This window comes from Mustela lutreola, chromosome 3, assembly GCF_030435805.1.
Source record: "Mustela lutreola isolate mMusLut2 chromosome 3, mMusLut2.pri, whole genome shotgun sequence".
In the NCBI taxonomy this organism is placed as follows: Eukaryota; Metazoa; Chordata; class Mammalia; order Carnivora; family Mustelidae; genus Mustela; species Mustela lutreola.
The window spans coordinates 198,912,646-198,926,515 of NC_081292.1; the positions used below are offsets into that span (position 1 = coordinate 198,912,646).

Sequence of the window (13,870 nt, forward strand, 5' to 3'; positions counted from 1 at the left end):
TGACACACACACAGCGGAAGGAAGTCTGGAAGGAAGGGAGGGAGAAGGCAGAGAAAGGAGGGAAGAGAAACGGGGGCTTAGGAAATCCCAAGAAAAGCTGTCAATTCGATTAACCGGCTTCGTCACTTAGTAGCTGTTTTATGACTGTGTTCATACACTCCGAGCCTCAGTTTCCTGATCTGCAGGGTGGTTATGAGCAGGAAAAGAGACGACATCGGATAAGTCTGCGGCCGTGATGGGGCAGTGGTCAGCACACCATAAGGGGCTGGGTCTCCCTCTTCACCTCCCTGCTGTACTCGAGACACACACACACACACACACCCGGAGACAAAGGGAAATGCCCGTGTGAATGAAGTGACGGCTCTCAGCTGACTTCTAGATGATTTCTGAAAGGCAAAGGTAGCATTAAACTAGACATGCTCACAAGCCTTCTGGGCTGCTTCCCCTCTCCTCACGTTTTTCAGAGAGCTTTACCTTCTAGAATCTGATCAACCCCTTTAAATGCTTCATCAACATTTCCATATTCCAGTTTCCTCTCTGGTTCGAAGAAGGAGCTGTGTTGTATGGCTTCCTGGAAAGGAGAGAGAAGTGAGGCTCTGGGCCAGAGATCCAGCCCTCTGGCAGCCGCCACCCTGACTGTGGTATCATCTGAGTCGGGGCAGCATGTCTCCCGCTCTGGAACACCCTGCTCCTTCACTCAGCACAGTCCCAGTGACGAGCTAAGAACCAGCCTTCAGAGAGACCCCTCACGGAGCCAGGACAAACGTGCCTATCGAGTCGAAATGGAGGACGCTCAGGGAGAACCCCAGTATGGAAGGTGGTCCCAGAATGGAACTAATATTTTCCAGGAAAACTGTACTATTCACTCCACAGCCAACTGTACAAAGCCAAGGCCACACAGCACATGGGTTTAGCGCGCAGGACTCTGGACCCAGTCAGAATCATGTCCATTTTCTCCACTGACTACCTGTTTGACTGTGGGCCTATTATCTCTTCTCGCTGAGCCTCGTCTGTACAATGGAGACACAGGTGGGCACATAGCTCTGATGGAGTTGTGCAGATAAAATGAAATGAGACGGGCAAAGAGCTTACATGGCATACGATAAATGCTCAGTAAATGCTAGCTAAGTGCATTCCAGTGACAAGGATCATGGTGGGCCTGGAGGGCCCATGCTCCTCTTTTGGGAGGACGAGCAAGGCATTTGCACAAGGCAATAGAGCATCTGGGACTCTGGCCCCGGAAGCGAGATTCCAGTACAAGCCCAGTCTGGGTACCACAAAGCCACTTACGTGCTGGGTCCCACTGGCTTCTCCTGGGTGCCCAGTGAAGGGGGAGACAACAAGGTACACATCATCAGGGATACAGCTACAATCACCTAGGCTGGCTTTCTTAGCTTTTCTGGGAAATTCTCTCGCTGTAATCCTTGTGTCCCCTGGCAAATGTGACATGCCAGATCCTATCAGCATTACCTGCCGGGGATTACTGGTCTTCCATGAAATCCCAGCCCCAGGCAGTTAGGAATGGTCCCAACTCTGGTTTCCTCCAGCCACTAGTAGACGTTTAGACCTATCAGGGTACCTTCCAGAGCTGTTGTATCGTGACCCTGCCATTGCCTCCACTCAGAAAGGGGGTTCCTTTGTTTTTAACCACCACAGGAGCCCGGTTCCTTGACAGACGGTTTGTTCATTGTTTCGATTTCTGACTAGCTGTGTGACTGTGTGAGCTGTCTTCCTGTTTCTTCAGCAGAAAAAAGATAATAACGGTTTTTCTTCACAGGACTGTTGTGAGCTTTTAAGGAGTTAATGCACAAAACCTGCTTTGACCGAAGTGTTAGCTGTGGTCATGTTGTTGACCATGACGACTGATAGATTCTGGTGGGGAGTATGTTTTTCTCACCATAGGTCATCAGCCTGATCCTTTGAGCCAAGAGTTTTGAAAGAGTTTCACCATTCACACTATTAAACACTCTAGAAAGCATTAGCTTAGTTAAACCTCGGTGCTAGTAGCAGAGATACATTTATTTTTTTTATGCTATTTAAATTGATAATACAGTTCCTTCTAGAATGAATTTTTTTTCTTTCTTATTAATCTACAATTCAGATATTCCAGGTTGAAAACAGAAGTTTTATAAATCCTATTTTTAAAAAGTGTAATATTTTTCCACTTTACTTGCTGCTTGCTTTTTAAGTAACTTTGAGACAATTTCCCAAATAATTCGTGGTCCAAAAAAGTGATTAAAAAAAAAAAACTGTAATGTGTGTGGAGCTGGGCATATTTTCCTGCTAAAAATTTTGATTAAATTCACTCTGATCCAGTTGGTTGAACTTGGAGAGCTTGAAATCTGATAAAAATGTGAGTCAGTTCTCCTCCCCATGTCAAAGTTTGGGGTTTGATGCTGGTATTCTCTGCAAACAACAGGGGATCTGCCAGATGGAGTGACGGAGGGCACGGAGAGTGTGGCCTCTGTTGGCTTGTTTAGAAATTTAGTGGACTGGAAGGTGGGGGTGGGGAAGAGAAGACATTCAGCCACCAGGACTGGGCAAAGGACCGTCAACAAAATTGTGATGAAGTAGCATGTAAATAATTTCTTATGGAGAAGTAATTAAGGAATCATTTCTTATTTAGAAGAACCTTGATAACAAAATGCTGGGGAATGACCGCATAAAGTAGCCAAGTGCAGAGGCAACATCTGACTAGGAAGGAAAGAGAACGTTTGAATCTGAAACCGGCTGGGAAATTCTGGGGAAACTGCCACTCCTTGACTCCGGCTTAACTTCTGTATGTTTGTCTTCTTGACGTGATTTTAATTTCATGTTTAAAACAGTGATGACACTGTCCATAAACAAACGCTATGCTCCTAGGAATAAGGCAGCACGATAAGAAACACATCAAGGCCAAGTTCTTCTGGAGACACGAATCTGAGCCAAGTCAGTTTCTCATTCTCCGCCACAGGGCACACTAGTCACCTAGAGAACAAGTCATTCATTTCGATTTGAAGATAATGTATTCCCAGAGTCCGTGGAGCCTGTCTGTGCCGCATCTAATCTATTCCTGCTGCTTTCCCAACTTGCATGCTTTCATTATTCAGTAAATTACAGGAACCAACGAAATGGATACAGAACACCCTATCATTTCATGGAGATGAGTCTTGTATCTTTGTAAATCTCTAACTCCTTTCTAAAAAACAGGATAGAAAATGCAACATTCCAGTTGGTTTAAGTGGCCAAAATAGCGACAGGCATCACAGGATTCCATTCCTCATACTCATCAGATATGCTCTAATGAATCTAAACACAGTGTCTCCAATATTTGCTTCACAGAGCGTCTCGCTGGTTCCTGCACACCCCCGAGAGAGTCAGGGGGCCGGTGAACTCAGGGTCCTGGACACCGCTGGCCGCCCACACAGCCCTCCTCTCACCTGCCCCCCTCAGCGACCAGATTTCTGCTCACATCTCCAACCCCCTCCCACCCCCCTGAAGCCCACACACTTCAAAGAAACCTAACTCCTCAGCAGTAACCAACAGGTCCGCCTGCCTCTGGCTAATCATTTGTTCAGAGATGGGTGTGTGGCCTAAGTGGCCTGATAAGACTGGACCTTGGGGCTCACGCTTGGAATCCTGGGAATCCCAGGACAATGCTGCTCTCTCCCCGCCTGGACACAGACGGGAAACCCCTGCAGCCATCCTGTGACTCCAGAGGAGGGGCTAAGGGCCTGGGCTGTGGGCAGCAGAGGGGAGAGGCACAGAACCAGGGTCTAGGGCCAACCAAGCCCCTCTGTGTGGGACACCACTTGGGGTCCGAGTTTCTGTCCTGTCACTGTAACCAAAAGCATTTTAATGGATCCATCGGTGCTCGTTACCTCGATTGTCAGGATCAGTGGCTGCAAATCTTCGTAGACAACCTTCACTCGCTTGGCTGCTCGCTTTGCCTGAACCTCGGACTCCGCGATCACAGCACAGACAAGCTGGCCCACACAGGACACCTGTGACACAGAGAGACTTCTGTCCCCAGGGAGCGCAGGTCCCAGGCCCTCTCCTTTCACTCCTTTTCCCTGAACCCCAGCACAGAGCTAGACACATAGCGACTAACCCCTTCACATGTGCAGCGCGGCTGTTAGCAAGGGCTCCGGTGAGAAAGCGCCTTCGTAGAGTTGGGCTGGCGACCCCACTGTTGGAGGAGGTCACTGATGGGACCAGATCCCGGTGGACCCTTGAGCTTGACCCAGGCAAATGGAGGCTCCTCACTCCTTCCCTGTCTTTAGAATGTACGGTTTCCCCAGTAGGAACTGGGGCCCGAGAGAGTAAGGTGTGGTGTAGACCAACTGGATGGCACACAGGACTGAACCCAGTTAAGGCCCGTACACGTGTGCACTTTTAAGATTCTGGCAGATGGGTGCAGATGTCTCTCAGTCTCGTGGCTGCCCAAGATAAGACTCCAAAGTTCCCTTTCTTTCTTTCTTTTTTTTAAAAAAGATTTTATTTATTTATTTTACCGAAAGAGAGACACAGCAAAAGAGGGAACCCAAGCAGGGGGAGTGGGAGAGGGAGAAGCAGGCTTCCTGCTAAGCAGGGAGCCTGATGCGGAGCTCAACCCCAGGACCCTGTGATCATGACCTAAGCCAAAGACAGACGCTTAACGACTGAGCCACCCAGGCGCCCCAGAAGTTCCCTCTCTTATTAAAACCACTACCTACCAATTTGGAGGGCTCTGCCTCTTTCAGTGGTTTCTTTTTGCCCTGTGTGTAGAGGAACCAACACCCAGGGACTAGGGGAGTTCGGGTCTTTGTGTGGCACCACTGGCAGAAGTGGCTGAGGAAGGACGGGAGTGACTGTCACATAAAAACTCCAGGTCAGCGCACTGGGGCTCTGGAGTGCTCAAGGAGAGCCAGTCACATGGCTCGACCTGTGCCTGCCACCATGATCAGGGCCATTCTGAGGGGAAGCTTCTAGAAAGGGAGGACCAGAAGGTCAATAGCCCATCTCATCAGAGACGACAGAGGAAGGAAATGAAAGCACAGCCTGCTAGTGAGCAAATGTGTGTCCCAAACACTGGTGGAGCACAGACTTTTCATGCAGAGATTGAACCTGTACTAGCCAAGACACAGGCAAGCACAGAGCGTCCCCACCACGGTTCTGCCTGCAGGTGGGGCAGGTGGTCCAAGGGAAACACACAGGGATCAGAGCAGAAAGTTGATGGGGATAAAACTAAGGCTCCAGGAAGGTAAAATAAGACTGGAAGAAGTCACCGTGACTGCTCCGTTCTCTCTCACCTTATACTGTGATCACAATTCAAAGATAATCACTCATTTAAAAATTGACTTTAAACTATTAAGTCTTTTCTACAACAAGCACATAGTTGTGTTGTCATCAGAAAAAAAAAAAATGGTAATAAAAAAGATCTAGCAGGCGTGCGTGCACACACCCCACAGCCACACCTAGAAGTGTGTCTGCCGGGTACGGGCGGCGGGGACAGCGGGCAGTTATATGGCGGATGGTGAAGCACTGGCAACTGTTGGCGCCACGGTCGATGGGGATTCATTGCACTATTCTGTTTTTATACATGCTTAGAAGTTCTACAGTGAAAAGACCGTTTTAAAGGGGTAACTTACAAAAGGGATTAAAGTAACAAAGGTGCTCATGATGGCTCCCCTCTCTGCTCTGCCTGGGTGCCTGGGTTTGCCCCGTGACCCGGCACACCCACGTGCCCCCTGAGATGCTGGACATCAACGTCCGCACCCCTCCCAGAAGAAGGACTATCCTGCAGCTCCAAAGGGCTTTGCTTGTTTACTTAACAGTCGGCAAAGGCCACGATCCTCACTGTCTTCTGCCAGCCCCGCACAGCCCTGCCTTGGGACAGTTGCAACCTCCGCTTAACACTCGGGTCATCAAGCTTTCATTCGTAGCCACTAAACCAGCCAGCGAGAGCTGAAAGTCAGGACTCTGGAAGGAGGAAGCGCTTTGGGGTCGACACTGAACTCAGAAGTCCGCCTTAGACAGAAAACCTGCCGAAAGCCGCTCGTGTTGCATTTTCTGAAAACTTAAGATGCAACAGGCAGATCAGTCTGAATCGTCTGAAACCATTAAGTGGCAATAGCCGCTGTCATGTTCCTCCACCTGCTGCGTGGGAAGCAGTGCGCGGAGCACGCCAATGACTCAGACTCAGGGTCTCACTCAGTGGCTTTTACTAGGGTACAAAGTAGCAAGTAAGTAAGCTTAATACGAAGTCAGAAGTGCATTAAAGGTCCACTTCACCTTCTCCTCTGGACTTTACGCTCTGTGAGGGTAAGGACCACTTGGGTCTTACTCGGCTATGTGGCCAGCCACATTAGGTGCTCACTTAAAGACCCTGGTGGAACACAGAGCTGTATACATGACTGAGTTGGACTGAGGTCAGAGAGGGGGACAGAATTCTCATATTAAAAGCTAAGAAAAGGGGCACTTGGGTGGCCCAGTCAGTTAAGCGTCTGACTCTTGATTTTGGCTCAGGTCATGAGTTCAGGGTCTTGAGGTCTAGTCCCACAACCACCTCCATGCTGGGTGTGGAGTCTGCCTAGGACTCCTCTCTTTTCTCTCTCCCTCTGCTCCTCCCCTTCTAGTAGTAAGATTATGACTAGAAAATAGGAAAACACCAAGTATCTTTTATAGAACTAGTCAACTTCTTATGTGGAAAATGAGTATATTTGAATTCATTCACCATTAGAACAATGGCGTTTTAAGGAATTACTGGAATCCTTTATGATGTGCCAAATGTGATGCCATCTTTAAGAACATTAACCGAGGAAATTATTTTTGAAACAGAAAACAAAAATGCCATACCTCCTCTGTCCTCAGAAGTTCCTCCGGATTGGTGAAAATGGAGAAGGAGTTTACACCACGAAGATGTTCTTCAGTCACAATGTCCACCACGCCAGGCAGGCTGAGAGCTTCTGACAGATCGATAGACCTAGATCAGAGGACACAGAGCAGGTCCTCAGAGAAGCCCCAGCCCGAAGACCAAGATGAACAAGCTTAACTGGAGAAGAAGACGTCTGAGTGGTAAGGTACATCTAGCTCTAATAGTTCTCAGACGACTGGGAACAAATTCGCCGGACAATGAAGCTATTACTTGAACTTGAATGAATTCAAGTTCAATGCAGGGGTTGGGGGTACTGATCCCCTACACAGCTGAAAAATCTCCATATAAACTTTATTCCTCCAAAACTTAACTACTAATAGTCTACTGTTGACCAGAAGCCTCATTAATAACATCAACAGTGAAAGAACCCATATTTGCTCTTTATATGTATTATATACCATATTTTTACAATAAAGTAAGCTAGAGAAAAGAAAATGTTTTCATAGTATTAGCATTTAAAAAAAAAAAACCCACATATAAGTGGACCCGCACAGTTCAAACCTATGTTGTAGAAGGGGCAACAGTACATGGAGGGACAAATTGTATTAAGTCCTACATTTTGATCTAATTTCCCTCCCAATCACATTGAATATTGCCAATAAATAGCCTATCTTCTCTGTACCATTACTTACCACTTAAGTGACTTAGATGAAAAGGCAATCATAATGTCTAATTAGGACTTTATCACTTACACAATCTTAGCATGAGCTCTTGAACTTGTTACAAAAGACAAGAAAAGCTCCTGGTCCACGGTAGGCATGTCATCACAGTAGATGGCTTCACCCGTGGCATGCTTAATACCAGACAGGTGCATGATGGGATGGCCAATTGGGTCTTGAGGAAGTTGCTTGGAGTCTACACTCTGTTTAATCAAAAACCAACATATCATTTTTTAATCATTTTTATAATATTATACACATCTCCCATAAGAGGGTAGCTATATAATTTGCATCCAAACCAGAACAATTTTGACGCTGAAAGTTGTCATTGTTAATAATAACATGAGGACAAGAAGCCTGTTTCAGTAATACAGTAGGCAAAACTGGGATGCATGGTCATGAAATTGTTCTAATTTTTTCCCTACTTTTTCTGAATATAGAACACAAGTATCTCTAATGCAACTTCCATTTATGTGAGTAAATGAATATTTCTTTCTTTAAAATGTAAAATTATATCATCTTATTAATGCTCCCATATTTCTTTCAATTTTATTACCAAAATTATTTTACTGTTGTATCTAAGCGATGGCATACATAATGTTTTTCAGAAGGGCAGGATGGTATTTTGACTATGTTTCATAAAATACTGAGGGCATGCTGTCCACAAGAAGAGCCCTTCTTTTCCTATTCCAAATGAGAAAGTTAAGAAATAATTGTTAAAATTTGTAATTTAGACAATCTTGATAAAGAATGAAGACAAAGGGATCTGCACTTTGAAGAATGATTTACTAATGTTACTCTTTCTTGGAGACCCATGGAATAAAATGTCTTGGTACTGGTTCTATAAGTACCTTAAATATGTCTCATGAACCAAACAGACATTAAGAAACATGATGTCTTGGGGCGCCTGGGTGGCTCAGTGGGTTGAGCCGCTGCCTTCGACTCAGGTCATGATCTCAGGGTCCTGGGATCGAGCCCCGCATTGGGCTCTCTGCTCGGCAGGGAGCCTGCTTCCCCCTCTCTCTGCCTGCCTCTCTGCCTACTTGTGATCTCTCTCTGTCAAATAAATAAATTAAAAAAAAAAAAAAAAAAGAAAAGAAACATGATGTGTTCCCCAGTATTTCAAGTAGGAGGGAGCTGTTAGCTTTCCTGGTTGGTTGGTCACTGGGAGGAGGAGAACTGGACATATGAAGAGAGAGGGGTAAACGGACAGGACAGAGACCAAGCTCCGAGCCCCACATGCAGGCTACGGCTGCTGGGGGGTCTGGTGATGGGGGGGTGTGTGGCGGAGATTCCAGGACAAAGATACTGAAATGGACACTTGTCCGATGCTCTCTGCTGTTCGTGGGACTCACGAAGTATGGTCCTGGTTCACTGTCAACCTACTTGAGGGACCCAAAAAATACAGCTTTGGCCTGAGATAGATCAGAGGCTGTCTAGGCAAGGGACAGGCCTCGAATAACAAGAGGGTAAAGGAGAGGAGCACGTGTGATCTGAAAACATGTTCGACATTTCGATTGGTTATATGGAAAAAATAAAAACTTACTCTCTTCATAATATCAAAGACAGTAAAATGTCAGCCAAATGTTGACTGACAATTACATGCAGAAAGTAGAGTGATTTCTAAAATTGACTTGGCACACGACACATGTGTGGGATGCTATGAACTTACTTCTGGCTCGCACAAAATTTACTGTTTTACAGTAAAATGTACACTTACCGATAGGCATTTTTTTTTTTTTTTGTTTTCGTGTCTGTATTTGTTTCATTTAAATGTAAACTTCAATTTTGTAGTTACTAGAACATAATGCACAACTAGAAAGCAGAAGATTATGAAGAAAGACAATTTAGGACTTGACCCAGGCACCATTAAATAAAGATAGACATTAGGCCATGAATGTAGACAAAGAGGGAAACTGAGAGGAAATTTTACATGTGGGCGTTCAGGCATGGAAGGGGGTCTGAGGCAGCTCCCACACACCAGCCCCAGAGTCACGGCTCATTGCTCTGTCCTCAGGACCAAGTGCTCTCGTCAGACCATTGGTCTCTCTCTTTTGAGAAGCTGAGAAGGTGATCAAGAGAAAAATAAATGTTCTGAGGGCTCTCCCTCAAGTATGGTTTTTTGTGTTCTAGATCATAAGGGTCAACTCGCTCTGTAAATACCCCAACCTGCTGTACTAGGATTTGGGGGGGGGGGGTGCTTGCAACCTGAACATTTGAGTGAGAAATCACCCACTTTTAAAAAATCCTAACAGATTTTTTTCCATTATGAAGAGCAAAATTCCAGGTAATTCGTAAGCTTAAATATTAAGGAAGCATATCCTCAAGTACCTGTGGGGCTCTGGGAGTTTTCTATTTTCTATGACATAATACTTTTTCTTGTCAATAATGAAACACATGATAGCACTGGGGGAAACAACAACAAAACCTTTTGAAACCCGGCTGTGTGAGCCGGCAAAAAGACTGAAGAGAAATCCTAAAATACATCTTTTTTCTAGTCTATAATAAAAAATGCAGTTGATTGTTTTAGCTGAAGATACGACACTCTTTTTTTTTTTTTTTTTTTTTTTGGTAGTTCGTTGGGGTGAGTCTACCAGTGAAAGAGGCTGTACTCGACTCATTATTTCTGCTGGTTATGTGGCTGAAGGAACCACCGAGGAACGAATTTGTCTCTTCAAACTGGTGATCTCCTGAAGCGCAAATGAACTGATTTGGGGAAAGATGTTTGTCACCAGTGCTAGAGATGCTCGAGCAAGGCAAATATCTGTGTGTATAAAAAAAATCACAGGAAAACAAAAAGAAAACTCATCTGTGTTGGAGATGAACTCCTTCCAAAACTTGGCCTTGCAATCTGTAATAACAAGGTCCCTTGACCATCTGCTGTGTGAGGACTGTCACTTCTCTTTGGCTGGTTTGAATGCCCGTTAATGTGCTGTTGTTCCTTTCTGAGGTTTATTCCACTGTCAAGGTAACATTATGGTATTTATAAGCTGAAGGTTGCAGCTTCCATATTTTGCAGAATATTAGGAAAGATGACAGCTTTTTAAAACTTTCAATATCATCGCTTTCAATGGGTTTTGGTGTCCTTGAATTTTTTGACCCTCCTGAACCTAAAACCTTCAGAGAGAGGGAGCAAGGGCACATTCCTATGACGTTCTGTCGGCTTCTACAGCTAGATCCAACACTAGAGTCAATGAACGGATGCTTTCAAAAGCCTCGTCATGTTCTTGACTTAATGAAACTCTTAAGGTAAAGCTTCTTGATAATAATTTCAAGGAAAACCACATCCAATCTTACCCAGTTTACCAACAGGGCGACTTTGGACAGTATTTCTATGATGTTGTGGTGGAAAACTCCATTTGAAAGTTGTGAGGAATTCTGTTCTAACAGTCAGCTTGCATTAGGGGAGCTTGAATAGCTCTTAGAATTTAGTTTGATTCAACTCTAAATGTAACTCACAGAAAAGATTCCTGAAGAATAGAGACTGGGGGAGCAAACATTTCTTTAAATTTAATTTCAATTAGCCAACATGTAGTATATCATTAGTCTCAGATGTCATGTTCAACAATGTATCTGTTGTGTATAGAATTGCTTATTCAAAAACAAAGTAAATCAGTAATTTTGTAAAAAACAACAACAACAAAAAACAACCATGACTGCATTTTCACCAACAAGGGCTGTGTTTTCTGTTCTTCTATAAACAAAATCAAGGCAGCCACCAGCCTTGACACAGAATTTGACTTTGGTTGTGCTCTGGCTTCCACAACGCCAAAGGCAGAAAGTGTGTGGCAAGCTAGCCACAGCTCATGCCTGTCAGTGGTTCAAGGACACAGAGCAAAACACACAAACTTCAAGACCAAAACAGGCATTTTTTAGAAAACGGCCATGGCTAGTTCTATCTTTTGTCAAAATTTGTCACTGAATTTGAAATTGTAATTAACACTGGAGAAGCCCGAGTTTACCAGAAGGGGAGCTAGAGCTTAGAAAGCTTGAGAATCATTATGAGGAGAGTGGGGTGTCCAGGTGAAGGAATTATAGGCCAGGCCTTTGATATTAAAAAAAAAAAAAAAAAAAAAAGCCACCCACCTGGTACTTTAAGGTACTGGAGTGATGTCTGGAATGAAGGTCTTCTAAGGCACTTGCATCCTTGTCCGCAAGGCTAGGATAGTGAACAGGGTCCTGAAGGGCAGAACCATAGCAGAGATTTAAAATAGGCTGGAACAGTCTTGGAAGGGAGGTTACCATGGTTCTTGACAAGCAGCTCAACTGGGAAGTCTACCCTTCAGCAAGTGCTTGCTCTGCGCAGAACCCTGGGGGTAGCTGCAGCTCCCTGACTGCCAGGACACATGTTCTGGAAGGCCCATACATACTACTACACATCATGAAGCGCCAACTGAATACAGATGACTGACCTCCAACGTCTTTAGGTTTCTTAGGATCCTCTCACACGCTTGCCTAAATGATCTGAGGACTTACAAACGAATAAAACGGGAAGACAGGAGCTAAGTAAATAAAATGGAAAGGAAGGGAATACTCAAGCTGGGAAAAGGGGAGAGCCAAAGCAAAGGAACGTCAGCTCTGTGTTGCACCACCTCTCCAGCAGGAGAGGAAGGAAACTGCAGACGGCTCTCTGCCTGCCGCAGCTCCACAGGAGCAAGGAGCCCTAGGAGGGACACCTCTGAGAACTGAGAGGAATAGATCACTGCGTCCTTATACGAGACTTTAAACAGTACACCTGATGGTCAGTTTTTTGCAATTAAAATTTTTTTAATGTAAAATTAAAGCCAACAAAGGCCACTATTTTTAATAATAGAGCAATATTGTTAGAGGAGGTTGAATGGAAGGCATGAGACTTCAAGGTAGATGCTTTAAGGGATATCACTTGATTCACCCAAGAAATTGTATTTGTTCGCTATTAACTGGAAGAGTCTACAGTTGGCTATATTTTTCCTCTTTTGTTTGCCTGGTGAGTGTCTCACTTGGACATTGTCAGTCTTCCATTCTCAGAAACTGGATATAACCCTCTGGTTCTTAGTTGACTCCTTCTAAAATGAAAAAATACTCTCAGAAGCAGTATTAAGAGAAAATTTTGTGACTCTTATTAAAGTGATCATACTAAGTTCTACAACACATGAAGAATGTTCTTGGCTTCTAGTCTAGTTTGATCAGCTGGTTGTAGCATGGGATTAATGCGGCCAGTATGCTTCAAGTTCCTTTTGGGTCTAGAAAATTTATTCAGAGAAATCCTTTAGTTGTGTCCTCCCGAATCGACAACCTTGTAACTGTTCGGCACAAGGGAGACCAGGCAAAAGAATGCCTGGGTGATACAACTATCACCAAGACGACTACAAGGCAGTCTTCCCATGCTCCTCAGAAGCACTAGGGACCCACTGAGCCCTTTTCCTGTGAGGACCCATTTCACCACAACCTTGTGGAGTGGCCGCTATCATCGTCTTATAGGTGAGAGAAATGAAGCTGAATCCAGAAAAGAGAGTCGAATGCATGAAGGTGACCCTTAACTAGTGGGAGAGATGCTCTGCTGAGGGGAAAATATATTTGAATCATGAATGAGCTTTCTGCACACCTCCTAGACCAACAACAGTCAGAAACACGAAGGCTGAGTAGTGTTAAACACAGTCCTGCCCAACTCTGCTCTCCTTGCAAATCTTCTTCAAATGCATCAGCCATGAACGGCCAGCCCGGAGGATGCCCAGCAAGGCCAAGTGTTTTAATTTGGGTTGTGTCCCCTATACCATAGCTGTTCCCCATAGGGTTGTTGCCTCTCCTTTGGGTATCACAGCAGCCCTCAGTGCTGGGAAAGCTAACATGGGGTCAGTTCCATTTACCATCCTCTTCAGAAACTGCGACACTTCCAGGTAGAACTTGAAGAGGAAGCTGATGATGAGGGTCCTCTTGAACTCCACCCTCCCGCCCGGAGCTGAGCCTGGAAGGGTAACTTCGTCGAGAACCAGCCTGCAAGCCGCATCCAACATCTCTTCATTCCAGGGCCTATGGGAACCAAAGAGAAGACACCTAGCTGACAACACTCATTACCTCACAGGCTCAGCTCGTGTGTGAGACAAATAATGACGGTGGGATGCAGGGAATGAGAGGACAAGCTCCACAGCTGGCCAACCCACGTTCAAATCACAGTCCTTCACTCTCAAGGTGTCTGGCCCAGGCCCACCCCTTCCTCATCAGTAAAAGGAGAATGAGAGTAGAACTCACCTCCTGGAATGGTCATGAGGAAGAAATGACAACTTGTGGTAAGTCCTTAGTTCAGCAGTAACCGACCCCTATATCACTAGAATGTTCA

At 45.1% G+C, this 13,870-nt stretch overlaps 1 protein-coding gene across 1 annotated transcript in view; it reads right to left on the reverse strand.

Annotated features, from left to right (window-relative positions):
• The window catches only part of LOC131827590 (aldehyde oxidase), an 82,856-nt gene that overhangs the window by 34,567 nt on the left and 34,419 nt on the right, over positions 1-13,870 (reverse strand). Inside the window, exons 15-20 of the mRNA XM_059168474.1 lie at positions 13,401-13,563; positions 11,641-11,733; positions 7,588-7,757; positions 6,817-6,943; positions 3,861-3,983; positions 475-571 (exon numbers count right to left, since the gene is read on the reverse strand). Coding sequence (XP_059024457.1) covers positions 475-571; positions 3,861-3,983; positions 6,817-6,943; positions 7,588-7,757; positions 11,641-11,733; positions 13,401-13,563 — 773 coding nt within the window. The remainder of the gene's footprint in view (positions 1-474; positions 572-3,860; positions 3,984-6,816; positions 6,944-7,587; positions 7,758-11,640; positions 11,734-13,400; positions 13,564-13,870) is intronic.